This window comes from Bos mutus, chromosome 13 (genome assembly GCF_027580195.1).
Source record: "Bos mutus isolate GX-2022 chromosome 13, NWIPB_WYAK_1.1, whole genome shotgun sequence".
NCBI classification, from domain to species: Eukaryota; Metazoa; Chordata; class Mammalia; order Artiodactyla; family Bovidae; genus Bos; species Bos mutus.
The window spans coordinates 74,578,625-74,606,306 of NC_091629.1; the positions used below are offsets into that span (position 1 = coordinate 74,578,625).

General features: G+C 36.0%; 1 protein-coding gene across 4 annotated transcripts in view; it reads left to right on the forward strand.

Moving 5' to 3' along the window:
• ESF1 (ESF1 nucleolar pre-rRNA processing protein homolog) overlaps window positions 1–27,682 on the forward strand; it is a 65,666-nt gene that overhangs the window by 132 nt on the left and 37,852 nt on the right. The window contains exons 1-9 of one of the 4 annotated variants that reach the window (XM_070381964.1): window positions 3–38; window positions 1,015–1,693; window positions 5,591–6,006; window positions 6,607–6,720; window positions 8,695–8,795; window positions 9,778–9,930; window positions 12,537–12,651; window positions 14,291–14,435; window positions 17,639–17,800. In XM_070381964.1, the coding sequence (XP_070238065.1) occupies window positions 1,057–1,693; window positions 5,591–6,006; window positions 6,607–6,720; window positions 8,695–8,795; window positions 9,778–9,930; window positions 12,537–12,651; window positions 14,291–14,435; window positions 17,639–17,800 (1,843 nt within the window). In that variant the 5' untranslated portion in view covers window positions 3–38; window positions 1,015–1,056. The other 3 variants (XM_005902029.3, XM_070381963.1, XM_070381962.1) reach the window with 3 other exon arrangements.

Consider the following 27,682-nt stretch of genomic DNA (forward strand, 5'->3'; position numbering starts at 1 on the left):
GTGGAGTCGGGCTCCAGGAGAAGAGGGACAGAGCTAGCGTACGACAGATTGTCTTTCGGGTTTACGAGCGCCGCGCTCTTCCTTCTTGCTTTTCCGACCCCTCTCTTCAAGCTTCTTTGCTCCTTCTCCAGGTCGTGTTGAGGGACTTGAGCCCCAAAGTGGCTCTCTGAGGTTTGGGAGCTGGGAAGGAGGTCCTAGTTCCTGGTGTTCCCGGCGTTACCCGGTGGGTAGGAGGGGCAGGTGGGCACCGGAGATGAGGGCGGGCGACCGAGGTGAGGTTAGGTCGCCTTCCTGTCACCGAATATCTGGCGTAGATCAAGTGCTTTCGTTCTAAACATCTATACGCTTTACCTCTGATAGTTGAATGAAATATTGTTTACCCCACAAAGCTGTTCTGAGGGTCAGATGTTTAATGGTGCGTCATGGTCAAGCCTTGCTTTTGAAACAAAGCAGTGCTTTGTATTTGTTAACTCGAGAGAGGCTTTACCTGGTTCTCGAAGGGTGGTCATATACAAAGAGGGGGAACTTTGTAAGCTAAACCTGAATTCATTTTGTTCTGTTACAGCCTGGTCGAAGTAAAGGCTGTTCGAATAAAACGAAGTCAGGGTTGACGGAGATAATAGGACCAGAATGTGAAAAAACAAATAAGACCGACAGAGACTTAAGGATATTTTAATCATATTAGCTTTTACTTGTAACACATACAAATATAAAGTAGAAATATGGGATATCTAAGTGAGGGCAGTTGGCTAGTAATCATTTGCCTCCCATTATAAAGACCTGGAATTCTGCTTGGTTTTGCCTTAAGTTTATTTCTTCAAATGCTGTACTCAAAAGAAAATATTCTGATAGTTTTTCTTTTCTGCATGTGACTCAAGATTCGTTCGGGAAATGAAATTAGACCTCTTTTATTTTACTTAATGTAGCTTAGAATATAGTATTGTGAATTAATATTTTCCCAAAGCATCTTACTTAATTCTGTTACTAACCTTTCATTATGATTTTATTTTTTAGTATTTGATTTCGTCAGGCATTTGTCCAGTTACACATTTAAAAATGGCATCTAAACAAGAAATCATGAGTGACCAACGGTTTAGGCGGGTTGCAAAGGACCCAAGATTCTGGGAAATGCCAGAAAAGGATCGAAAAGTCAAAATTGACAAGAGATTTCGAGCAATGTTTCATGACAAAAAGTTCAAATTGAATTATGCTGTGGATAAAAGAGGACGTCCCATCAAACACAGCACTACAGAGGACTTGAAACGTTTTTACGACCTTTCAGATTCTGATTCCGATCTCTCTGATGAGAATAATAAAACATTAAGTCAAAAGAAAATGAAGAAGAAAAAACCCCAGACTATAAATGAAGTAGAATCAAAAAATCTTGTTGAAGATAAAAAGAAAAAAAACAAGAAAATTCATCAAAAGGATTCTGGAAATGATTTAGATAACTCAGAGAGAATTCAGAAGATGAAAACCTCATGCAAATCTAAGAAGATCGACTTAGTAAGTCTTGAGAAAGATAGCAAAGAATTTACACAAAAAAGTACAAAAGGGGAAAAAAACACTGTTCAACAGAGCACAGACTCGTTTCCCAAAGAACAACTAAGAATGGTAGCCTCAGGCACCTCTGAGATTGTTCAGTCTCCCAAGGTCAAGTATTCTGAGACAAGAAGAAGAAAAATGCAATCAGGTTGGTTTGAAAGAACTAAGGAATCTTTGGTATTACTTATTCTTATACTGGTCTTTTAAAAAGGAAATATGTATAATAAGTGTTTTCATAGTATCATAGGAGTGGTCAAATACTTATTTAGAAGTATAAAGCTATGAAGGATAGTACACCATAAGATAATTTTTGATTTGAAGCCATAATAGCTAGAAGAAAGACAAATAAAAGTATGAGTCTTGAGGCTAAACCAGTGATTTTGATTTATGGTGAGCACTAGAGACAGCTGTGTTCTCTAACTAGATAAAGTGTCACGTGATCTCATGACGGGGTAAGAAGAGATGTATCTGAAGAAAGAAAGAGTTGGGTACTCAGGCATTGCTTCATTTATTCAACTACTTTCAGTAACAAATATGTGGCAGATAGAACATCAAGACATGATTCCTCCCATCTTAGGGCTACTGCTAGTTTAAATGATGCCTGTACAAAAATTAGAAAAACATACGCCCTTCTGGACCCACAGGGCTTCCAGAGCTCACAGCGTGGTGAGGACAGTACCTTTGAGGGAGGCACAGACTGTTTTCCCCGAAAAGACACGCTGTTCCTGCAAGGTGTGTGGCTTGGTGATTGAAGTTTGGTTTTGATTGTAGCCCTTCTTGACCCTTTGAAAATCAGCTTTTGCAAATAATGGCTTGCAACACTATGCAATAGCCCTGATCTGAAGCACTACTGTCCAATAGAAGTCTGTAACTTTGAATTTTCTATTGGACACATTAAAAAGTAAGAAACCAGTGATTAATAGATACAAGAATATATTCTGCTGCTGCAAAGTCGCTTCAGTCATGTCCGACTCTGTGCGACCCCATGGACTGCAGCCTACCAAGCTCCCCAGTCCATGGGATCCTCCAGGCAAGAACGATGGAGTGGATTGCCATTGCTTTCTCCTATGAATATATATTCTATTTAACCTAATATATCAAAAACTATTTCAATATGTAATCAATATGAAAATAATAGAATATTTTACATTCTGTTTTCTTACTATATCTAGTTGGACGAGCTGTTTTTCAGGTGCTGTTACCGTATGTGGTTGCTGGCTACCGTATTGGATAGTGCAGATACAAAGTGGAAGAAATCAGAACCATAATACATAATAGAGTAATTTTAAGTACCGTAGAAGAAAAGGCCTCTGAGACTTTGGAGGAAGAGGTCACTCAAGATACAGTAATCGGTAAAATTCATAGGTGAAGTGCTATCTTGGTTGGAGTTTAGAAGAATTAAACTTGGAATCCAAAGTATCCTAAATGGAGAGAACTTTTTGAGCAGACGTTTAGTTGGGCTTGTTCAGAAGAGATCAGTATTCCTATTTGATTAGATAATAAGATGTCTGAAGGAGTGAGTGAAGAATAAAGCTAGAAATGATTATTTGATACAAAGTAAGAAATGTCTGATTCTAGTTCACGTTTACAAGTTTTCTAAGCTAATTAGAATTGTCCTGTCTGGCAGCAGGAAATTTTGAGTAGTGGTGTTGCTGATCATTGGTGTTGTAATTGAAAACTGGTGATGTTCAGATAACCCAGACAAAGGGTGGTTATGGTTACAGTACCCTAGCAGGGTAGGCATCGATAAAAGACAGAGAAACGTCTTGGCAGGCCATGGTCACATTGGGAAGGTAGGAAGTATCAGGCAGTGGACAGAATTCTAAATAATAGGGACTAAGGGGTTAGGAGTGAGATCTCATTCCATTTGTAGAGGAACCAGGCAGCAAACTGAGGTATAGGGAGAACGGATGCAAGTCTCGTTACTGAAAATGGAAAATAAAATCAGATTGAAACAGTAGCAAGGTTGGCCTGATGCTACATTTGTGAGCTACGTTAGTCTAGCTTCCTTTAAATTTCAGTAGATTTAGGGTACTGGGTTAATATTAATATGTCCAGTAATCCTTTGGATTTATTTTACATTATCTTAAGTTTCTCAATAACCATGAGAAATTAGGTTACATTACTTAGGAAACAAGGTTAAAGTGATTTCTGTGAGGATACACAGACCTCTAACTCAAGTCTTTGAGTCTTTCTACCCCACCTTGTTGCTTGCTGTAATTTTCATTGGTTCCTCAATCCAGAAGAAGCATTATCTCTTAGAGATTAAGTGACTCCACATATCACCATCTTTTGCTCACTAGTATTCATCACTCACCATCCCAGCAACTACTGTGTACAAGGGGCTTTTTAAGTGCTGTGAGGTAAAGGTGATGTGAGGAGCTGCAGTTTGATACTACATGTCATTTTAAAATGTTGCCCAGCACTGTGTGCTTAAGAACTTAAGTAAATAATTAGACACGTGTGCAAAGAACGTGGACTGTAACCCTGTTTTGAAATTTTAAAATGGTAACATAAGTCATTAGTGAAAGACCATGAAAGTGAGAGTCTCTCAGTCATGTCTGACTCTCTGTGACCCTATGGACTGTATAATTCTCCAGGCCAGAGTACCAGAGTGGGTAGCCTTTCCCTTCATGGGATCTTCCCAACCCAGGGATAGAACCCGGGTCTCCCACACTGTAGGCAGATTCTTTACCAGCTGAGCCACAAGGGAAGCACAAGAATACTGGAGTGGGTAGCCTATCCCTTCTCCAGTGGATCTTCCCAAACCAGGAAGTGGGGTCTCCTGCATTGCAGGCGGATTCTTTACCAACTGAGCTGTCAAGGAATCCCTTAAATGAGTTCCGATATCTCCAAATATGTCTGTGACATATGAAGTTTTAAAAATAGATTATAAAATTGAGTACATAGTATAAGTAGACCAGCTACTTAAATTAGTGGGCATGTCATAGAAAACAAATTTACAGAGTTACATACCAAAATAACCACCCAGTTACTTCTAAATGAAAAGTTATTGGTCATCTTTATTTTCTTCATTAAACCATATTTTTTTGTTTTTCTTTTGCAATGAGCAGTCATTACTTTTGTAATCAGAGGAAAAATAATATAAGCATTTTTTAAAAATAGGTAAGTAAGTAGTAGTATTTGCAGTCACCACCAGAGCATTGCCATCTAGAAACAGAGGCAGTTAACTTATTTTTGTATTCCCTCATTGTTTATTAGCTTATTTTTGTTTGTTTCTTTGTATTCTCTCATTATTTAAAATGAGGTTTTGTACACAGTGGGCCTTGAACAAATATTTAATGAATGAATAAATGTTATGAGTATAGTTGATATTGTCAAAAATATTAAAATTTGTTCAGTTTGTTATACAACTCCAAATGTGATATGTGTACCACTGTTAACTGTGAGTCGATGTCTTATCAGGTGATATTTAAACTTTTTTTATATTAATAGTTATGTGGTTCAACATTTTAGAGGGAAAAAGTAACCACCACATCACAGACATATGAAATCTGTGACTTCAGGGATAGTGTTTAGAACAAGCTGCTAATTTTAATTAAAAAAACAGCTTCATGAAAAATGTCAGTGATAGGCAAAAATCATGAACATTGTGTGATAATAACTGATGCTTAAGAATTATTGCAATACTAGATAGAAATGTGTCCCCAAGGTGTTATTTTAAGCAAGTTGTTTAAAAATGAATTCTGATGCTTATCTTGTACTAATTTACTTTCATAATTGTGGTAGTTTTCTGATCCCATTTATAGAACTTAGGTTAATGCCCTTTTTTGGCTTTTTCACATCTGCTGGTTAGTTATCTTTTATTACACCCCACTCTTGTGATACTGAAATAAAGCTTAGTTCCTAACTCTTTCTCCTAACAAAACTTCATTTGGTTAGGCATGAATTGTGTTGAATTTATATTTTCCTTTAGTCTGCTTCATGGAAATTAGATTTTTACTGGATTTGAGGTCAAAATAACTTGGATTTAATTTAATACATCGTTTACATTTTCTTAATTTCTCCTTTGACCTTTCTGCAGTGGTTCCATTCATAATGGCAAGAGACAGCGATGGTCATGAAGACTCAACAGGTGGTAAAAGGTTTGACAAAGATGCTCTGGAGGAAGATTCAGAAAGTGCTAGTGAAACAGGAAGTGATGAAGAATCTGAAGATGAAATTACAGGCATTTGTAGGGCTGCTGCTGCTGATCTTCATGATGAAGAAGATGATGATGATGATGATGATGATGGTGATGATGGAGGAATTGGAAATGATGAGGAAGATGATAGTGAGGATGATGATGAAAGCGACAGTGGCCCTGATCTTGCGAGGGGCAAAGGAAATATAGAAACCAGTTCTGAAGATGAAGACGATATGGCAGATTTACTTCCAGAGGAATCTGGTTTTGAGCATGCTTGGAGAGAATTAGATAAAGATGCTCCTCGGGCTGATGAGGTAACCTTTTGATCAAATAAGATTATTTTGTCAAGAGTACAAGTAGCTGTTATGGATGGTAGGATTAATGTAATTAAATTAATAAGGAAAAGCTTTATTGGTAAATAATAAGTCTTGATGGTGATTCTGATTAAAACTTCTTGATACAGAATATACCTATATAAAGTTAATATCTGTTCCAGCAGTTAGGGGTGAATTTCTATATAAATGATTAGAAGTCATGTGAAATTTTTAAAAAATTGTTGTTTTAACTAGAAGTGTGTATCAGTTCCTAGTGTACCTATTAGAAATGCTATAGATTAATATATTAAACTTTCCTACTCACTCATGGGTGGCAAAATAGCTTAATAAACTTGGTAGTTAAAGAATCAGCTCATCCTCATGTTCTGATTCAAGAACTAAGAACCAAATAAGAGAGTGCTTTTCTGTTTACAGTTTTACTGTTGTGTTGCTTATCTGAAGTTTCCTTTTACATACTGAAATCACTTAGATAAATACTATATTAATGCTTTCAGGATAGGCATTATATTTACTATCTTAATTTTGCAAGCATTGGGAATGATATAGATTATATAATAAGTAATTTTTGTCATTTTTTAGATTACGTGTCGATTAGCAGTTTGCAACATGGACTGGGATAGATTGAAGGCAAAAGATTTGCTGGCTTTGTTCAATTCATTTAAACCTAAAGGAGGTGTTATATTTTCTGTAAAGGTGAGAATTTACTTCAATTTCATTTTGAAGTATTTCTAAGCATTCTAAGTTAAATCCGTTTTTTTTATAGTCATAGTTTTCCTTTTAAGGAAAATAATTAATCTGAAAGTTGTTCCAATACAGTTAGACACAAAACTGATGAAACAAGTGTGAAGGTAAGAAAGGAACAGGTAAAATTATTGATTGGTTATATGATTGTGTTTAATTATGAAAACCAAAGTAATCAGTTGAAAAGCTATTATAATAAAGCTCAGTAAAGGGACAGGGTATAAGATAAATATTTTAAAAAAAAGTTTCATTACTAACATTAACAAGTAACATTCTATTTTTACTAACAGCAGAAATACATAAAAATCTTACAAATTACCTTATAAACACAACCTATATGAAGTAAGCTATAACACTTGATAAATAATATATGAAAAATTGTGAGATACCGTATTTCTAGAAAGCCCACATAGTGATTAAGACTCTAGACTTTGCAGTGTGACAGACCTGTATTCAAATCTTGATTCTGACACATGCTATATGATCTTGTGCATTTTATTGATTATTTCTCAAATGTGTTTTCTCCTCTAAGTAGATATAACAGTAGTATTTCTTAAGGTAGTGGTAAGGATTCAACGAAAAGCAGATCATACGAAGTATCTACTACAGTGCCTGAAGCAACTCTAAATTACTGTTGTTCAGTTTAAATATTTAAGAAATCAGTTCTATAGTTTTAGTATAGTTTCAGTCAAAATCTCAGTGCAAATGAAAGTTAAGAAAAAGGTTGCCATTAGTTATCTAAAAGAATAAACAAGTGAGAATGACTCATAAGTCTTTGAGAAATCATAGCAGTATAAAAGGATTTACCCTACCAGTTACAACATCACAACATTTTATAATGTTGCAGAAGTTTTCAGTTTTGGGTAGAGCATAGGGACAACTAAGGCTTCCCTCATAGCCCAGTTCGTAAAGAATCCACCTGCAATATAGGAGACCCCGGTTCAATTCCTGGGTCGGGAAGATCCCCTGAAGAAGGGATAGGCTACCCACTCCAGTATTCTTGTGCTTTCCTTGTGGCTCAGCTGGTAAAGAATCCACCTGCAGTGTGGGAGACTTGGGTTCGATCCTTGGGTTGGGAAGATCCCGTGGAGAAGGGAAAGACTACCCGCTCCTATTCTGGCCTGGAGAATTCCATGGACGGTATAGTCCATGGGGTTACAAAGAGTCGGACACGACTGAGCGACTTTCACTTTCACGTCTCCCAAATGATAGCCAGATGAAGTAAAGAAAAAAATTAAAAGTCAAACTGTAGGCAGAATTGAAATAGAATGGTGTTTTTGTTAAATCTTATATTTTAGGAGATGGACAGTAGGAATCACTGGACTTATAAAGAGGAAAAACCACAAAGAATCAACATGTGACTGCATATATGCTAAAAACCTCTACATTGAAACCTATTATGGTTTACATCTGTTGCCTGCATCATCCTGTCTCACATGCATTGTGGATTAATTATTTTTAAATATAGTATTATTATTTATAGTTATAGTATTATTATTTATAGACATATTAGAATAAACCTGGCTTGGCTTCATAGAAAAAAACAAAACCAAACCTGTTTTATGCAACTTAGATTAGTGAGAAAAACTTGGATTCCCTAGTCGATAAATTACATATTTCAGACAACTGAAAAAAGCATACATTAGTTAATAAATGAATATTAAGCCTGGTAGTAACAAAACACTGCAGGTTAATATGATTATATTTCCTGACTCTCAATAGTAGCCGGGATAAAAAAAAATACCAAAGATTTAATTCAGATTATTTTATCCAGTCATTTTTCACACATGGGAGTGTGTATGTATGTGCCATTCTTGCTGTTTGCATTCTGTCCAGTTGTTTAGAGTTCCTGACCTTCAAAGGTCTGTATATTTTGAGAAAAGGGAAGTATAAATTACTTTGATCTTATTTTTTTTGTTTGTTTAGATATATCCTTCAGAGTTTGGAAAGGAGAGGATGAAGGAAGAGCACGTTCAAGGACCAGTGGAGTTATTAAGCATTCCTGAAGATGCTCCTGAAAAGGACTGGTATTAAAACACTCCAGAAAATAAAACTAAACCTCATATGAGTTTGTGTCACTAACTCAGAATTCTGGTCACTTTGATAATTGAAACTAAAGTTTATATTTGTGCCATTCATGGTTAAAATAGATTGCAAAGAAAGTTAAAGTCTGCCAGAAGTGACACAGTATTCCAAACACATTTTCTGTATATATTTATATTTCTGTATTCATGAAAGTAATTATTGCAGTTTTGAAAAACATTTCATGGTTAAACCTGAATCAATAAATTTTGCTTTTTTTCTTAGATGTTGATTTCTATGTAAAGGGCATTGAAACTATTTACCTCCAAATTATATAATTTATCTTAGTTAAATAGAAAAATATAAGAATGCAAGAATAATAAAGTTCTTAATCATCATAATGTAGAGAAATAAATTTTAAGTACTTTTGAATCCACTAGGTGGAGCTATATGTGCACTTAATAAAAATTGGTGGCAAATTTTTATTTGCCAGATGAAGACCCTCAAAGAATAAGCTATAGTTAAGTAAGTTGAACTTAAATACCATTTAGTCTTGACAACACATGAATAAAGTTTTATAAGATCAGGTATTTGTTTATAATAAAAGCTAGTGCTTTCCTAGCATATGTTATACTGCAGTGGTCCTCCTCAGTGGATTTACTTGAGAAAGCTGTATATGGTAATCAAACAAACAAAAAATAATCTCTTCTAAAAATTAAAATTATAGGTAGCCACGTGTAATTCTTGCTTTCCTTTTTCTAAATACGAAATTCCAGTCAAAATCCCTAGTCTGTACCTTGTCAAAATAATAAATTGTGTGTAAGTATTTAATGTTAGGCAAGAAGGCTATTCATAAAGGAAGATGGATTATAATAAAAGCCAGTTTGTAATATGTTTTTCTTGGAACAGTTACATTTCTTTTTTACAAGGAGAGAGGTATTTGTGTTCCTGTTTAAGTAAACCTAATGATTTTTTCCCCCTTTTTAGGGCCTCTAGAGAAAAACTGAGAGATTATCAATTCAAACGACTGAAATACTATTATGCAGTAGTAGACTGTGATTCTCCTGAAACAGCTGCTAAAATTTATGAGGATTGTGATGGCCTGGAATTCGAAAGTAGTTGTTCGTTTGTAGATCTAAGGTAATTCGTGTGTGTGGTACCAGTTTATTCTTGTAGCACAATGTAACTGTAAGAACTGAGATATTAGAATTGGTAGTGCTCTCTGTTGCTTCATTTTCTAAGAGGATTTCTCCCTTTTAGTAGAATGCTCTTGTAGCACATCACTCTTAAGAAAGAAAACTGAAATGAGAAAATGCTAAAGTGTTAGAAGTCACCTCACATTTATGTGCTTTCAGATATGTCAGATGTGTTTTTAGGATGGCAGGTTTTATGCAATGATATTTCTTGGCAGCTGTCTTTTAGAACTAGGGAACCAGAGTGAAGTAACTTTACCAAAAGCATTGAGGTGGAGGCAAAGGCATTTGCTAATAGACGAGTGTCTCTTGATCCGTGCTGTCTGGTACAGTAGCCAGCAATCATATCTGGCTTATTTACATTTAATTAAAAACTTAAAAAATTTAAAATTCATCTGCTTAGTCACACTGGACACATTTCAAGTACTTAATGGCCACATGTTGGGCAGAAAAGAAACAGAACTTTGATGACATCATCATAGAAAGTTCTGTTGGACAGTGCTTAAGAGTAGATGGTCTTGCTGGCCTTGTCTTCAGACTTGGGCATTATTTCCACCACGTGCTCAGGATCACTGACCCAAGCTGAAAAACCTTATGTGGTTGGGAATGTCTGTTCTAAGGAAACCAGGAAGCTAAACTGTCATACCATTTTATCATTAGCCTAGTTCCTTGAACCCAGTAAACCATTCTACTGTGACACTGTCAATAGAAATCACTTTTTTTTTTTAAGATTTTTAATTTTAAATTATCAGTATATTAAGGCTTCTCTGGTGGCTCAGACAGTAAGGAGTCTGCTTGCAGTCCAGGAGACCTGGGTTCAATCCCTGCATTGGGAATATCCCCTGGAGTAGGAAATGGCAACCCACTCCAGTATTCTTGCCTGGAGAATTGCATGGACAGAAGATCCTGGCAGCTTACAGCCCATGGGGTCACAAAGAGTTGCACACAACTAAGCGACTAATACCGGAGAAGGCAATGGCACCCCACTCCAGTGTTCTTGCCTGGAGGATCCCAGGGACGGGGGAGCCTGGTAGGCTGCTGTCTATGGGGTCGCACAGAGTCAGACACGACTGAAGTGACTTAGCAGCAGCAGGTGACTAATACATAGACACATCAGTATATTAAGATCATGCTTCACAATCATTGATTTCTTTTTTTTTTCTTTTTTTATCTTCTACCTCTTGAACCTCCCTCCTGCTATCCAAGTTTGTTAGAGACTTTCTTGTCAAGATGAAATATTTTAGGGGAAAAAAAAAATGCATCAGTTGATAGTCACTGGCTTTCATACTTCAAAAGCATTCTGACTCATAGAAAAATACAAATAAAATTTTTTGCATTGATAGTTTGGGGTAAGATTTTAGCATGCTTAAGTATATAGCAAGAAAAACCTATCTCATCAAACAAGCTGTTTCCTTCTCTTTTTAATAATTTCAAAAGGAGGTGCTTGTTTTAAATGTATTAATTGTAGTTACTAAACATTAGAATGTCAGACCGCCTGTTAAGAGTTCACGTTTACATATTCTTCTCAAGATCATTTTGTTCTTTCTTTTCCTTTTTGGGACACTTCCATGCAGTGTTAGAATAACCTCTGGCAGTACCTAGAAAACAAGATCAATGACCATGGGAAAAACTTACATCCCCTGTTTTGTCATATATTTTCTTCATAAAAGAAAATTGAGTTTTCTGCTGCTATCCTACTATCTAGGGAACTCTTTATTCATCTACCTCAAAATCATGCCTATTGACAATGTTTAAAATATTGATCTCAGATGGTTATGTTTCTTCTACTAAATCTGTGCAAAAGTATATGCGGTAGAGGATATTCTGTAGACCTAATGAACCTTAATTTTTCATTCCTTCCCTCAAATATCATTTTTGGTGCAATATATAGCTCATGCTTTTTTGTGTGTGTGAAAATAAAATTTATGAAAATGATAGAACCTAAATATAATAACCATGGATCATTTCTCTTTGCTTTTTTCCTCCCGTTCATTAGCCTGATGGCTAAGAATTGTCAAACAGTTACAGTAGCTAATTTACATTTAACTGCTATTATTTGTGACAGAAATTATAAGATAATATTAAAATTTTTAGTGTTGAAGAATCAGCCTTAAGCTTTTCATTATTTCAGTGATATCTTGTTCGTATGATACTTTATTTTCAGAGTACTTCCCCTTTGATAATTCTGTCTGATCTTCAGAATATCATGAAGCAAGTCAGTGACTATGTTATCAGGAATCTAGGTCTTTTTGAAGCATGAGGGACTCATGTGTGTTTACACCAGACTCACATTAACTGACTCCTAATGCAGGGTTTCTACCTACAGAGTTCACTTAGATTTAGTGGAATTACAGATTTATAGCTTATGAATTTCAAAAGTTTTGTGCCAAGATTATTTCTAACATTGTTTACTTCATCTGCATGTGTGTTCTGTAGAACCTCTATGTGGTATATATGTATAAACTATACTTAATTAGAAGACAATCTAAACTCTGGTTGTTTATCACTGCAGCATGTGTTTAAATGAATTCTTTTTTTTCCTTTGTTTCTTAGGTTTATACCAGATGATATTACTTTTGATGATGAGCCCAAGGATGTAGCCTCAGAAGTGGATTTAACAGCATATAAACCAAAATATTTCACATCTGCTGCAATGGGAACATCAACGGTATTTCTTCACTTTAGAAAGTATATAGCTGGACTCTGTTGTTGCTTTAAGAAAAGACTTTGTTATTTACTTATAGCATCTTTAGAAATGGAAAGTATTCAAAGTTTTAATGCATAAGTACAAATAGAAATGAAACACAAGTGTATTTGCATTTTTATCTACCCCATCTATTTGAACCTGTTTCCAGATTTTTGTTATGCCTTTAAGCCTGAGTCAATTACCTGCAAATGTTTCTTTTTTCTCTTCTATCTTTCCCATATAGTCTTACTTAACTAGATTCTTTAATAAGTAATATGTCAGTTATTAGTATCCTAGGGAGTAGGGGCAAGGAGCTAACACTACTTCAAATCACAGTTAGAAGCAGTGCAAATTTAAAATAGGGACACATTTTTTTCTGCAGATATGACCCCAAATTGTAAAAACAATTGAAGTAGAATAATTCTACTTCAGTGTCATAGTAATGCTTAATAATAAACAGCCAAAAGACTTTTATTGAATTAGTTTGCTACTTAGCTGCCTAGCTTGTCTGCTCTCCCGCCCCATGTACCTTTTACCCACAGCTGAACTCTGCAGCAGCCACACAGGCTTCTCATTGCCTTTCTTGTGACAAACCAGCGTGCTCTTCTGAGGCCAGCCCGGTGGCAGAGAGCTGCTGTATCTGCCACCTGCAGCCTGCGGACACTGTGTGGCCATGATTAGTTACTGAGTATAGGGAAACCCCACCAGTGTGCAGTAAGTGAAGTCTGAAAGATTCAGTCACACAAAACCTAGGATCATGTTATTTTCAAGCCTAAAAACTAGGCAGGCCTATCCGGTCAGCCAGTCTTGAGTTCCTATGGCCTAGCTGTATCATCCATGTCTGTCTCAGTTCAGAAGTGATTTTGTGGTCCTCAGCTCAGTCTTAATGATCAGAATAGGAATAATTCTGAATTGTGGAACTAGCAGTAATTTCTCCAACAATGGCAGTTATTTTAAGGATTGGATCTCTTATGTTCTGATCTGGGGAGATTAGCTTGAGGGGGAAAAAAAGTAAGGATGTGGAACCTGCCCTGTGATGGAGATTAAATCTCTAACAAGACTCAGAATGGGGGCTTCGTAGAGGACAGGAGCCTGTCACCAGACTGATCATGTTATAGATAAATTCCTGTGTCATGAGGGTTTCCTGTGCTTTCAACCAGTAAATGCCTTTCTAATCAGTGGTTTTTAATCTCTTTTGGAAAAAGGACCACACTGAGATTGTTCTAAAAGCTTTATCAGGAAATTTCAGTTTGTAGACCTCTTGAAATGCCTAGAACTCCAGGTGAAAAACATGTTTTGACTCATTCATAATAATGTTAACTTTTTCACTAGTGCAGTTTCCTGTTTTCACCACAGTCAGTCCATACTGATGAATTTTTACTCCCAGCAATGAAGTGCCTTGTATATAGTAGAGAGTTAGGATACAGGCACAGGTTAACTGAAATGCTTCCCTTTCCACAGGTAGAAACTTTTGCCCTAAGCATGTTATATATTATTGATTTTAGTATGTCTTTATTAGTTTACTGTTAAACATCCACATTAACAATAAGTATTCTTTACAAGTTTGGGTTGCTGACATTTCCATTTTTATATGTTATTTTTTCTTACTTATTGGTGGAAGGTGGAGATCACTTGGGATGAGACTGATCATGAAAGAATTACAACACTCAACAGGAGATTTAAAAAGGAAGAACTTTTGGACATGGATTTTCAAGCCTATTTAGCTTCTTCTAGTGAAGATGAAGAGGAAATGGAGGAAGCACAAGGTATTTGTCTGCTTTTGTAAGCATTTGAATACTTAGCCTAGACTTATGAATGACAATATGTCTTTGGCAGTAGCTTGAAAGAGAATATCTAATCCTTAAATTGCCTGTGAAGTATGCTCACATGTACAGTATTATGTATACTTATAGATAGTAATTGAAGTTTTTTATTTAGAGATATTTTCTTAGCCTGAATTTCTTCAACCAAAGACACTTTTTTTAAAACCCTATCCTCAACAAAAAAAGGGTCTGGTCTTTTAGACGACACATGATTCTTACAGTTATGCAATCACCTAAACAAGTAAAATGCTTTATTACCATCCCTTTTTTAAACTAAGAGCTTTTGGGTTATTTTTTACATACCGTTTTTCTGCTCAGTTAGTTTACAAAGTAGACTCTAACTGTTCATTTAGTGATTATCCTAGAAATCGTGACTTGCATCCTTATTAAAGTTGAATACTAATTAATATTTTTACCCTCCTAGAGAATACAAGGAATCTTAAAAGAGCTTTCATGCTATTCTGTGTGCTTTACTTCTTAAGTACCGTAGGACATTAATATTATTGTTTTGTTTACATTTACTCACATTTTCCCTACTTCTTTTGCTCCTTGTTCTTTTCTAAATCTCATACTTCTGTTTGGGATCATTTTCTTTCTACCTTAAGTATATTTGTTGTAATTTCCAAAATTGAATTTTAGTTTGGTCTAAATATGTCCTTATTCTGCCTTTATTTGTGAATATATTTTCTTGATTAAAAAAAAACTCTAGGTGGACAGTCCTCTTGTTCCCACATTGATGATAATATTCCCCTGGCTTCTGATTTGTTGTTTTTGAGACGTCAGCTGTCAGTCTACTTTCTTCAGTCTTTTGAAGGTTGTCTGGATTTTATTCTTTGCATTTAAAAGTTTTCTCTTTCTGTCTTTCTGCAATTTTAATATGAACTAAGAATAGATTTTTTAAATTTATTATGCTTGGGGTTTGTTGGGTTTCTTGAATTTGTGGCATGGTATCTTTCAGCCATTATCTCTTCAGGTATTTCTTCCCCCTTCCCTGGACTTCAATTAAATACATATTGAAGCTTTTCACTGTAACTTCCATGTTGTTTTTCTCCTGTATTTTTTTAATCCACTGTCTTTCTACGCTAGTCTACTTCTGGTTGATCCTTGCCCTGGAGTATATCTTTCGGGGTCCCTACTTATTTAAATATGGGGTACTAGTTGGTTTTTTAACTTTTGTCTTCCTGGCCTGTGAGACTGCCAAAACTGTCGGTTCGTCTCAGGGCTATTTGTTTGGTAGACTAGTACGTGCATTCAGGGCAATGGGGTCCTCTCGATAATGATCATCTTCTCCTTAATTTTGATTTGGTAATTCTTCACTAATTTGTCCGTTCTTTGAAGTTTTCTTCTTTCTTTTTAAAATAACTTTGAGGCTTGGGTTAGATTTTCTTTGCCCCAGTGCCTTTCTTTTCGTAGCTATGAAATGGGGATCATAATAGTACCTGCTCGTGGTTGAAAAGATTGGGATAACATATGTAAAGTCTTAGCATACTACCTCATATCGTATATTTTTACTTCTAAAACTTTAAGGATTAATGGCTTTTTGTTTGAAATGTACTAATTAAGTTTTTAAAAACATGCATTTTTCTTCAGTATTTTAATTGATTGCAAGCTTACTATAATCTATAATTTAGTATCTCTGATAGATACATTAGTATATTTGAATTCTTTGAAGTTACTGGATGTTCCTGTTGTAGTTTATAAGAGATCATACCAGGGCTTCTTACTGTTACAGTTTTTTTTCACTCCTTATATAGAATTAAGTCTTTCACAAAGTATTGTCCTTGAATTGGGAGAAAACAGACTTACATGAGTTAACCCACATTTTAGAGCTTCAGAAAGTAAAATTTTAGTACTGGAAAAAATCAATTTAAAGTAGGCCATCAGAGACTTACCACTAAAATCTCAACCTGGAAGCAGCTTGCTTCTAATTATGTTTTCAGAAGTAAGCTTTTAATAGAAAGAAATACATTGCCATTTTGTTAATGCGTTCCTGATGTTTTATCCATTGAATTACGGGATACATGACAGAATTCCATCCAACATTATTATTGTGGCATAAAGCACAAACAGGAAAAAAATGAATTTCAGCTGTTCAAGTGAAAATGTAAAAGTGTGATAGGATGGAAAGAATGTTGTGGACTATTTTTTATTCATTCAGAGGAAAAAAACCTATAAAAACATTTATTTAACCAATTTTTTTCACGTCACCTTTTGAAGATGTAAGGACAATCTATTAACATTGATGTTTCAAGCTAAATGCTTAATAATATCGGATGTATTTAGTGACCAGTTAGTTATAGCTCATAGAAGAGAGGGTCTTCTGTAAAATTTCCCTTTACTGAGGACATTTACTGAATTCAGTTAGTCTGTATGTTTTGCATTAAAACCTAGGTTCTTAATTTCTGTTTTGACGTGGAGAATTACAGTGGAAATACATAGCAAACAAACTTTTCACGTATTAGTTTCTTTGGTATTTGTTGCCCGTGAATTTTACACTGTTCCTTTGTATTATGATTATTTTTATAAAATTGGGAAATGGAAATGTGAAGCTTTTTCCACATGGGAAAATTAAATCACAAGCTTCTAATTTGTTCATTTTTATTCTTTGTGTGCTAATGAGACCCTGAGAGTAAGTATGCTTGCTCATTATCACGTGGAAAGGACTCGTTACTCTTTGTTTTAGATAACAGGCAGCTTCCTTTATCTGTGTCATTGAACAGCTAAGTCCATGTATCAGATGCATCCCAGCACTACTGAGACTTCTTTTATTGACCATATATGTGTTAGATGGTAGGAGACATAAAGGGGGAAAAAATGCCATCCCTGCTATCTTGCTTATAGGGTGGAGAAGTTCAAGGATGTTACATGACTACACGATTATTTTGAGATACGAATTTTAGTAAAAACAGAGATTCCCAAGTATACTGTTATCACCGTACTAACTTATATTGCAGCTGATCTTTTATTGTAAATAAGAGTTAAGTCACTTAATTCATTTTGTGTTAAGTTTAAGTCTGATTTTGATATTCTGCTGTTATAGTGTATCTGACAGCTTTGAGAAGAGTGCTGCAGTGGCTGAGATTGAACAGTGAAGTTAGAAGTGAAATTATTTCTGTATATTCAGTTAAATTGATTTTTTTTGTTAGGTGATGATGGAGTCAGTGTAGAAGAAGATGGGAAAACAAAAAAAAGTCAGAAGGATGATGAAGAACAAATTGCTAAATATAGGCAACTCTTACAAGTTATTCAAGACAAAGAAAAGAAAAGCAAAGAAAATGATATGGAAATGGAAATTAAGTGGGTTCCAGGTAAGAATTAGATACTAACCAAATGTTCACTGTTTTCCTTCATTTGGGGACATCAAATAGAAAAGAAGATCAATTCTTTGGAAAAATTAACTTAAAAAAATCACATTTTCAGGAAACGTTTTTGTGAGGAAGTTAATATAATATTTGCATACATCATTTAATTCACTTTGGGGCTACTGTTTTAGACTCTTACTGGCTTATTCTTGGTTTCTTTAATTTACTCACTATAAATTACCCATTTATGAAAGTAGGCCTTTCCTAGGCTTGATTCCAGTGTTCTCAGAATATAGAAACTTGATTCCAGGCACCATGTATTCTAAAGTCATTAAACTTCTTTTCAAAATATGTAATTCATAAGTGAATTTTTCTCTAGTAACCACTAGTAGACTTTACTTAGTGAAGATTCACTAACACAAAATATGTAATACGTAGTTTTCCATCTCAATTAACACAATTTTTAAATATTCTTGGATAGTCCAAGAAGTATATATAGCATTATGAATTTTATAACTGCCTTGAAGGATTCAGGAACTTTTTAGAGTAGTAAAATACTACTACAATAATAATTAAAACCTTGTCAATGCTAAACCAAGGTAAGAGGATAAATGAGGGTAATTTTCTAACATAGATATTTTTTCTTAACAGTCCTGGGCAAATCAGCATGTATCTTTGTGAATAATACTGTGTTTGCGAATTATTGATTTTTATGTATATCTTAAAGATAAATATGATTTTTGGCAATATTTCAATTATTTTAGCCTCAGTTTGTCTCTAGATGAAAGAATACTGTTAGTAACACCATTGCTTAAAAGTTAAGTGTTCTGTATTCATTTAGTTCTGTTTCTTACAACTCATTTGTTTTTGCACTGAGAGTAAAATATGTGTTTTCATAGATTGTTTTTATGGAGGGGGGAGACTAGCATAATTCGATATTTGAGGATAGGTTCTTACAGTAAATTTATCAGGATGTCCATATGTCTCCTACATGTTCTCTAAGAATTCGGTGCTGTGTTTTAACCCATTTGTTTTAAATGTTTGGCTTTTGCGAGAAGTGGTGAAAAGAAAAAATGAAGTTTAGTAATATTAGCATATGAACAGTGGCTAAGGGACCACAATTAATGTAGCCTGGAGAGGAAGAATCTAAAGTGACTTAATATTTTCAAGTACTTGCATGATAAGTATATAAATGAAGACTTAATCTCAGTTACTACCTCAGAAGTCAGTGTTTCACAAGTGGATAAAAGTTGAATGAAAGGTTTCAAGGTAGTATAAAGGAATTCTCTGTGTTGTTAGAATTGTTCAGTAAAGGCTGCATTAAGGGATTGAGTATCCTTTGTCAGTAAATTTCACAGTAAGGCAGTTTGAACCTACCACTCAGAGATGTGTGAAGAAATTTTTTTACTTGAGGTCCTTGGGTTAATGATTCTAAGAAATGTTGGAGTCTATCTTTTAAATCAAATATGTTGAAATTGTAGCTTAATTCTAATCTTAGGATGAGCTTACTGAATGAAGATATTTTAAATGAATATGTTTTAAATTGAGATACCCAGGTGATAATATAAGAAAGAAGATTTAAAATAAATTTGATTGAAAGTTTTCTATTAAATATTTTAGAGAGATAAAATATTTAATATAGTTTATATAGTGAAAAATACCAAAAAGTGATGCATAGGAAGATTTAAGCAATACAGTTTTCCTAGGATAAACCTCACTTAGTCATGGTACATTATCCTTCTTTTTATTCCTAGACTCAGTTTAATAATGTTTTGTTAAAGATTTTTGCACCTGTATTAATGAGGAATACTTGCCTATAGTTTCCATTTCTTGCAGTGTCCTTAGCTTAGTGTTATCAGGGCAATGCTGGTAATAAATTAGCAACTGTTCCCTCTGATATGTAGCAGTACATTTTTATCTTGACTTTGCTATTTGTGGATGTGATATTAATGTCATGTAAAATATTTTGAAATACAAAATGAAAATTATCATCTGTAATTCCATTTCCCTTATTCAGCCACTGAGTGATTAGATAGATTGTGGTTTAATTTATCATTTCTCTACTGGTGAATATTAAATAATATTTCTAATATTAATCATATTTTAATATTTCTAATCTTTCACTTCAGTAGGCCCATAACGTTGAAAAGAAATGTGATCTAAGGCTGTTACAAATCCCAAAGCCAAAAATATCAGTACTTTCTTAGATCTCTTTACTTTCATCACCAGCCAAGTAATAGGCTTACTCTTTTAGGGTCTTTTACTTATAAAAACAATTTTTTAACAAAGATGCTCCTCCTCCCTCCCCAGCCCCCTATTTTAGAAATGTCAGTGCATGTGAGAACCTGCAAAGACCACAAGGAGAAGCTAATGGCAGTCAGACTCACTCACCAGTCAGTAACATGACTTCCTCACTCACATAGCAACTTGACATATGCTGTGGATCAACCTGTGGTTCTCTCACAAACTGTTGAAACTACCAGTGTCCAAGCCTCAAAATTTAAATCTCAGATGCCAAGCATCTAGAATGTTATAAATAATCTATAGCTTTTTCCATATTTTGAATTATTTTCATAGGATAGCTTCCCAGAAATGGAATTACTAGGAAAGGACACAGACACTTTTTGTGTCTTGAGATTATTACCAAATGCTTTCCAAAGGGGTTGTACCAGTTTTTAGTGCCTTCAACAATGATGAAAGTGCCAGGTTCATGGAATTATCATCAACATTCACAATATAATTTTTGCTCTTAGTTGAACGAATGAAAATTGATATTCTGCTGTATAATGCATTTTTTTAAAGTCTGTAACCGCAGTATTTTTTGAAGGCCCCATATGGGGTATTATTAACCTGTAGATCCTTGGTGTGGTTGTGCACATGAGTAAGTGTGTGCATTTTCTGTGTGTGTGTGAATGTAAGGGGTCTGTTACACACTGACATGTTAGATGAGACAAATGAACTTCTCTTTCAGGATCTCGGTTTACTTATTTGGAAAGGGGGACTAATAATACCTTTCTAGCTTTACGAGGCAGAGAAGGCAATGGCACCCCACTCCAGTACTTTTGCCTGGAAAAATCCCATGGACGGAGAAGCCTGGTAGGCTGCAGTCCATGGAGTCGCTAAGAGTCGGACACGACTGAGTGACTTCACTTTCACTTTTCACTTTCATGCATTGGAGAAGGAAATGGCAACCCACTCCAGTGTTCTTGCCTGGAGAATCCCAGGGATGGGGGAGCCTGGTGGGCTGCCGTCTGTGGGGTCACACAGAGTCGGACACGACTGAAGTGACTTAGCAGCAGCAGTAGCTTTACGAGGTATTATAAGTGTACTTTCATAGTACAGAGTACTATTCATGTCATAGGTGTATTTTGTTGAATTTGTGTCTTAAGGAATGTATGTTCCCGGTAACAATTACCGTGAACCACAGAACTTTTTTGATGTTATACTTCGGTAAACCACAGAGGGTCAGTATAAGATTGTACTTTATCACACATCAGTTTTCTGTGACTTGAATTTCCCAAATGTTAAACTCTTTAGAAAAATAATAAGTACTCTTAATAATTACTAACACTTGTTGGACTATGGCTTAGCTTGATTAAAAAAAAAATTTAGACTTTAAACTTCCTGTTTTTTTACCTTGGATTGCACCATATAGTGTGCTTCCCAGGTGGCGCTAGTGGTAAAGAACCCACATGCCAGTGCAGGAGACGCAAGACACGCAGGTTCAGTCCCTAGTTCAGGAAGATCCCCTGGAGGAGGGCGTGGCAACCCACTCCAGCATTCTTGCCTGGAGAATCCCATGGGCAGAAGAGCATGGTGGGCTACTGTGCATAGGGTTGCAAAGAATTGGACACAACTGAATTGACTTAGCACGCATGCAGTATAATAACATTAGGAGTTTTAATTCCTTAAGAGTAAGTATTAAGAGAGGCAGATAATAGGTACATGGTGTAATAACTAGAATGAACTATATTTTCTGTTGATATTTTAGTTCCTCATGGAAATGTGAGAATACAATGTTATTAATGTTATAAATAATTTAAAATGTTAAATTATAAGATTTTTAAGGAAAGCTGTAATTCATTGTTTTGATGTGGGGTATTGTTTCCCATCTCAGTGTGTCACTATTAATAGAAAAGTATCCTATCTGACTCATTTTGATGAGTAGATAAGATGGCACATGTAATTAGAATATTAAGCCTTCGTTAATGAACTTGCCTCATTGGGAAATTTGTGATATACATAAAAGTGAAGCATAATGAGTTTTATCTCATATAAATATATAATAACCTCTCCGGTATTAATAGTTCAGTTAATCCGTGTGATAATTTTTTGTTGTAGATAATGCAAGCTGTATATTTTGACCTATGACATTTCATCCAGAATATGAACAGACGTGTCATAATGACATGTTTCTTTGTCTGTCATCTTAAAGGAGATTGTTACTGTTGAATCGCTGAGTCATGTCAAACTTTTTTTGCAACCCCAGGTGCCTGTAGCCTGCCAGGCACCTCTGTCCATGGGATTTCCCAGGCAAGAATACTGGCAAGTTCCAGGTGCCATTTCCTTCTCCAAGGTATCTTCGCGACCTGGGAATCGAACTCATGTATGTTGCATTGGCAGGCAGCTTCTTTACCACCGAGCCACCTGGGAAGCCAGTATATTAATGCTCACCTGTTGCTAAGCATTCACTTTTATTTGGCCTAGATTGACAGGGAAATAGATGTTTGCAAGACTAGGCATGTGTGTGTGCTCAGTCACTGAGTCATGTCCGACTCTTTGCAGCCCCATGGACTGTAGCCCGCCAGGCTCCTCCGTCTATGGAATTTTCCAGGCGAGAAATACTGAAGTGGGTTGACATTTCCTCCTTCAGTCTTCCCAAACAAGGGATTGAACCTGTGTTTCTGTGTCTCTTGAATTGACAGGTGGAGTCTTTACCACTGAGCCACCTGGGAATCCCTAAAGGAGATTAGATATGATTAAATGTCCTCTGTTTCTTGGTTACCTGCTGATTAATAGACACTGGTGAAAGGACATCTAGTCTTTTTTCTATTCAGCTTTTTCAGTGCCTAAGCTTTCCTTCAAATACTTACTAAGCATATGCCAAGAACCATTCTAGATACCATTTGTATGAGCAAAACATACAAATCCTTGACTTCTTAAAGCTTATATTCTGGTTAAGGGGAGACAGATAAGTCTTTGGTAGGAAAATATTTAGAAAGTAGAAGGCTTCCCAGGTGGCTCCATGGTAAAGAATCTGCTGGCCAATGCAGGAGACACAGGTTTGATGTTTTGGTTGGGAAGATCCTTTGGAGAAGGAAATGGCAACCCACTCCAATATTTCTTGCCTGGAAAATTCCATAGACAGAGGAGCCTGGTGGGCTACATACCATGGGGTCACAAAGAGTCAAAAATGACTGAGCAACTAAACAGCAGCAAAAGGAAGTAGAGGTCAGGGGTGAACCATGAGAGAAGAGTGTGCAAGCAGAGGGGTGACAAGTGACTGGCTTTGACGCTGTTTGAGGAGCACATGGAGAGCAGTGTGACCACAGGGAGGGCGTGAAGGAGAGAACAATGGACGCGGTCAGAGGTAACAGGGCCAAGTGAGAAGGTCTTGCAGGCCAGTTTTAGGCCTTGGATGTCTTCACTGAGTGAGATGAGAAGCAATTGGAGTGTTTGAACTAAGGAGCAGTAAAATCTGACTTGGGTTTTTTTTCCAACTTTATTGAGATATAATAGACATATGTTACTTTGTGAGTTTAAGGTATACAGCATAAATCTTTGTTTCTGGTATCTGTTCTTTATCCTTCGTACTTCCTTTTCCCCATCTTTATCCTGTCTCCCTTTCTGTATTCAGTGACCCAGTGGGAAGTGTAAACAGACTGTGGCTATGGTATTATTCATTATTTAGAAATAAAATGTTTTTGAATTAGTTGGGCATTCATTTTACTAGGCAGCCCGGCTTCAAACAGTTTAATTTTCAGACTTCTCAAAACCTGTTCACTATTTACTTTTGGCTATGTGTCTATTTCCATTTATTGCCAGTATATCCATTATTTGAGATATAGTCACAAAAAAATGGTTTTTTGGTCAGAACTTTTAAAATAACCAGATGTTTAAAATTTTGAGTTCATTGTAGAGGAGAGCATTAAACGGAAAACTGAACTTCAAATAAGCTGAAAAGAGTTTGCATTTTGCTTCATACTTTGGTCAGGGGGAGGAAACCAGTTTGCAGTGCACTATTGTTACTTGGCCACAGCTAGTAGATGGCTCAAATTTTAAAACTTAGGTGTATACTCCTTCTGTAAATCATCTAGTTAACAGATTGACTGTAAGGGCCTTGTAAGGTAATAAGCTGAAACTTCTTGCTGTGCAAAAAGAAAAAAGAAACCAATAAACATTTGAATCATTTGTGGAATGTGTTGTAAAAATGAGAAGCAGCTAGAGTTTATCTGAAAAAACAGTGCTAGCACATTTTCTCCGTAGAGTTGCCAGTAAATTTCTTAGAATTTCCTGGATTATTTTAAAGATAATTTTCTCTGTTGAGATTTAAGTTTTTAAAAAGTTTTCCAGGAAGCTTTAAAAAAAAATGTAAAGCAAAACTGAAGATATTTTTATAATAACACTATTTTCAGAAAGTGCTCAAGATTCTCATACGTTTAGAAGTTTTAGGTTAAGTGGTCTGCTATTTTAGGATCCCAGTTAAGTATGTAAATCAATAAGGGCCTCTGGTTGCCAGCAGCTAGGCCATTGCTCTTCATGTGGTCCTTCCCTCTGCATGTGTATCACGCCAGCTGCGCTGTTTGCATCTGCAGCCACGAGTTCCAGACAGTAGTACTTTTTTGGACTTTGCCTTAGATTTATAATCTGCCTGAAGTTGGTTCAAGAGCAGAAAGTGTGTTTCATGTATTGTTTTCCCACAGCTATGCTGATTTGTTTGAAGTTGTGAATTCTTTGGTCTTTAAAGCAGAGCTTTTGCTTTTTCTGTTTGAGGTTGTCCCACGTCATCATTCTATATCCTAACTGCCTGGCTAGCAAACTGTCGTTTTTCTCACACATGTTCCGTATGTTATTTTGACAGAATTCACTCAGACTGCTTTCAGCAGTTTCATTATTGCTCTTCTCTTTTTTTTTTTTTTGTCCCCTAAAATTGAAAAGCCATATATCCTTATGCTACTTTAATACATTCGGGTTTTTCCCCAATTTTTTTGTGATAAAATACACATAGCATAAGCTTTACCATCTTAGGTGTGTTTAAGTGTATAGTTCAGTGGTATTAAGAACATTCATACTATTGTGCAGCCATCATGACCATCCATTTCCAGAAGCATTTATGAAACTACATCTCTGTATCCATTAAACAACTCTTCATTGGCCCTCCCCCAACCCCTGGAAACCACCATTCTACTTTCTGTCTCTCTGATTTTGGCTTCTCTCTGATTTTGGCTTCTGTAAATATCTCATATAAATGGAATCCTAAAGTATTTATCTTTCTGTCACTGGCTTATTTCAGTTAGCAGAATGTCCTCAAGGTTCATCTGTGCTGTGGTGTAAGTCTGAATTTCCTTCCTTCCTTCTTAAGGCTGAATAACATCCCATGGCATGTATGTATGTGCATACACTTTGCTTCTCCAGTTCATCCATTGATGGACTGGAGGCCATCCAACAGAGGCCTCTGTCACCCCTTTTCCCTCCTGCCGTCAATCTTTCCCAGCATCAGGGTCTTTTCCAATGAATCGGCTCTTCACGTCAGGTGGCCAGAATATTGAAACTTCAGCATCAATCCTTCCAATGAATATTTAGGGTTGATTTCCTTTAGGATTGACTGATTTGATCTCCTTGCAGTCCAAGGGACTCTCAACGGTCTTCTCCACCACAATTCACCAAGATCTGAGCATCATCAGCTAAGATTGTCATAAAGTATATTTCACTATAGGTTACTGTTACTCCTTCTTTCTGTGGAGGCATAGAGAGATTTAAAAATATTTTTAAAGTAATTTATTTGGATGCATAATTTTGAGCCAGAAGCACAGACTTCTCAGCGTGAGGGAACATTTTGGTCCATGGCCAGGATCACATGTGTGACGATGTCTAAGAAGCCTGTCTTCTGAGAAGCCTTCTTCTGTTTAGTAAGGTTTCTGTTCTGAAAGTTTCAAAAAACCTTCTGTTCTGAAGGTTTCAAAAAAAAAAAAAAGGGCAAGGAAAAGCTTTTGTGTATTTGCTGTTGAACACTGCAGGTTTCTAGGCATACGTGTTGTTAATTAGTGTTACAAAATTCTGATATCTTTTTGGACACAAAGAATGCTTGACCTGTCATAAATTAGTAGATTTCTGTCAATAGAGAATCCCTAAGAATTGCAACAACAGTGGCTTATAAAAGCAGCCATGGATATAAATCGAAGTCCTAAATTTTCTAAATTTCAATGTTACTTTCATTCTCTATTAACTCTTATTCTATAATTTTTTCAATGTTGCAGTAGAAGACATTGCCAGTGAAATAAGATCTGGGGTAATTGCAAATATTAGAAACGTTGAAAGAGTAAACCTTCAGTGATACTCTGCTTCAGAGATTCCCACCCAGCATACCGCCTGTGAGTTACTGATTTGCTCAAGGATTGATCCCGTTCTCCTTGAGGCCACCCAGAGACCCCAGCTTCGTTTCCTCCTCTGGTTGTCACTCCCGTTTACTCCATTGTGCCCTACAGCATTATTCTTTGTATCTGTCATCATCGGAAAAAGGTTAGGAATACACTGCTTTCCTAATAGTTATTTGGGAAGTCTTTTTAACAGTAGTCTAGTCAGAATTACAGTTTACTTACATAAACTCATCCCAGTAAAGGTAGAAGAAAATGCTTAAGAGTGCAGCAGCAAGAAAAATCTAGCTTATTAAAAGCTAGTGAGGCCAAAGTGCTTTTCATTTCTTTTCATTTTTCTTAAAGATGGGGTTTTTTGGTTTAATTGATTTAGAAATGCTATTTTGGTTGTACTGCAGCCTCAAAATGCCCTTATGTTAGTAGCTTCTGTAGTCTCTCACAGGGAGGAAAACAGACACCTGAGTTTCAGGCCATTAGTTTATAGGTGAATTTTTAAAACAGTGTATAGATTGGGACCTTCTTATAATGAAGTTTGGGATAACATTAGTAGTTTACTGTGATCATGGAAAGATCACAGAGGGCTTACATCAGAAAATCTGAGTGTAAGTACCTATTATTTTGATGGGAATTAAATGAGAGAGGTTAGTGAAAGCCAGTTTATCAGCACGTAGTTGTCAAAGAGTGAACATTCACACACACACACCCTTTTTTTTTACACTTTAATGTGGGGAAGAAGAACGTAGACACAAAAGGTAAACAGTGTATGTATACAGTTAAAGGGAAAAAGTTAAATGAATACCTGTGTATCCAGCTTAAGAAAGAACATCGCCAATGTCTGCAGTCCCTGTTACACCCTCCTCCTTCTCCCAGAAGAAAATATGAAACTGCATTCCACGTTAACCATTCCCCTTTTCTATATAGTAGTTTTACCACTCATGCATGTATCCTAAAGTCTTTACTCAGTTTTATTAATTTTGAAGTTTATAAAAGCATCCTCTGTGTATTTTTCTGTCATTTCTTTTTGCTGTTAATATTTTATTTTTGAGAGTTATCCATAATCCATATGTGAGGACTGCTGCTGCGTCACTTCAGTCGTGTCCGACTCTGTGCGACCCCATAGACGGCAGCCCACCAGGCTCCCCCGTCCCTGGGATTCTCCAGGCAAGAACACTGGAGTGGGTTGCCATTTCCTTCTCCAGTGCATGAAAGTGAAAAGTGAAAGTGAAGTCTCTCAGTCCTGTCCGACCCTCAGCGACCCCATGGACTGCAGCCTTCCAGGCTCCTCCGTCCATGG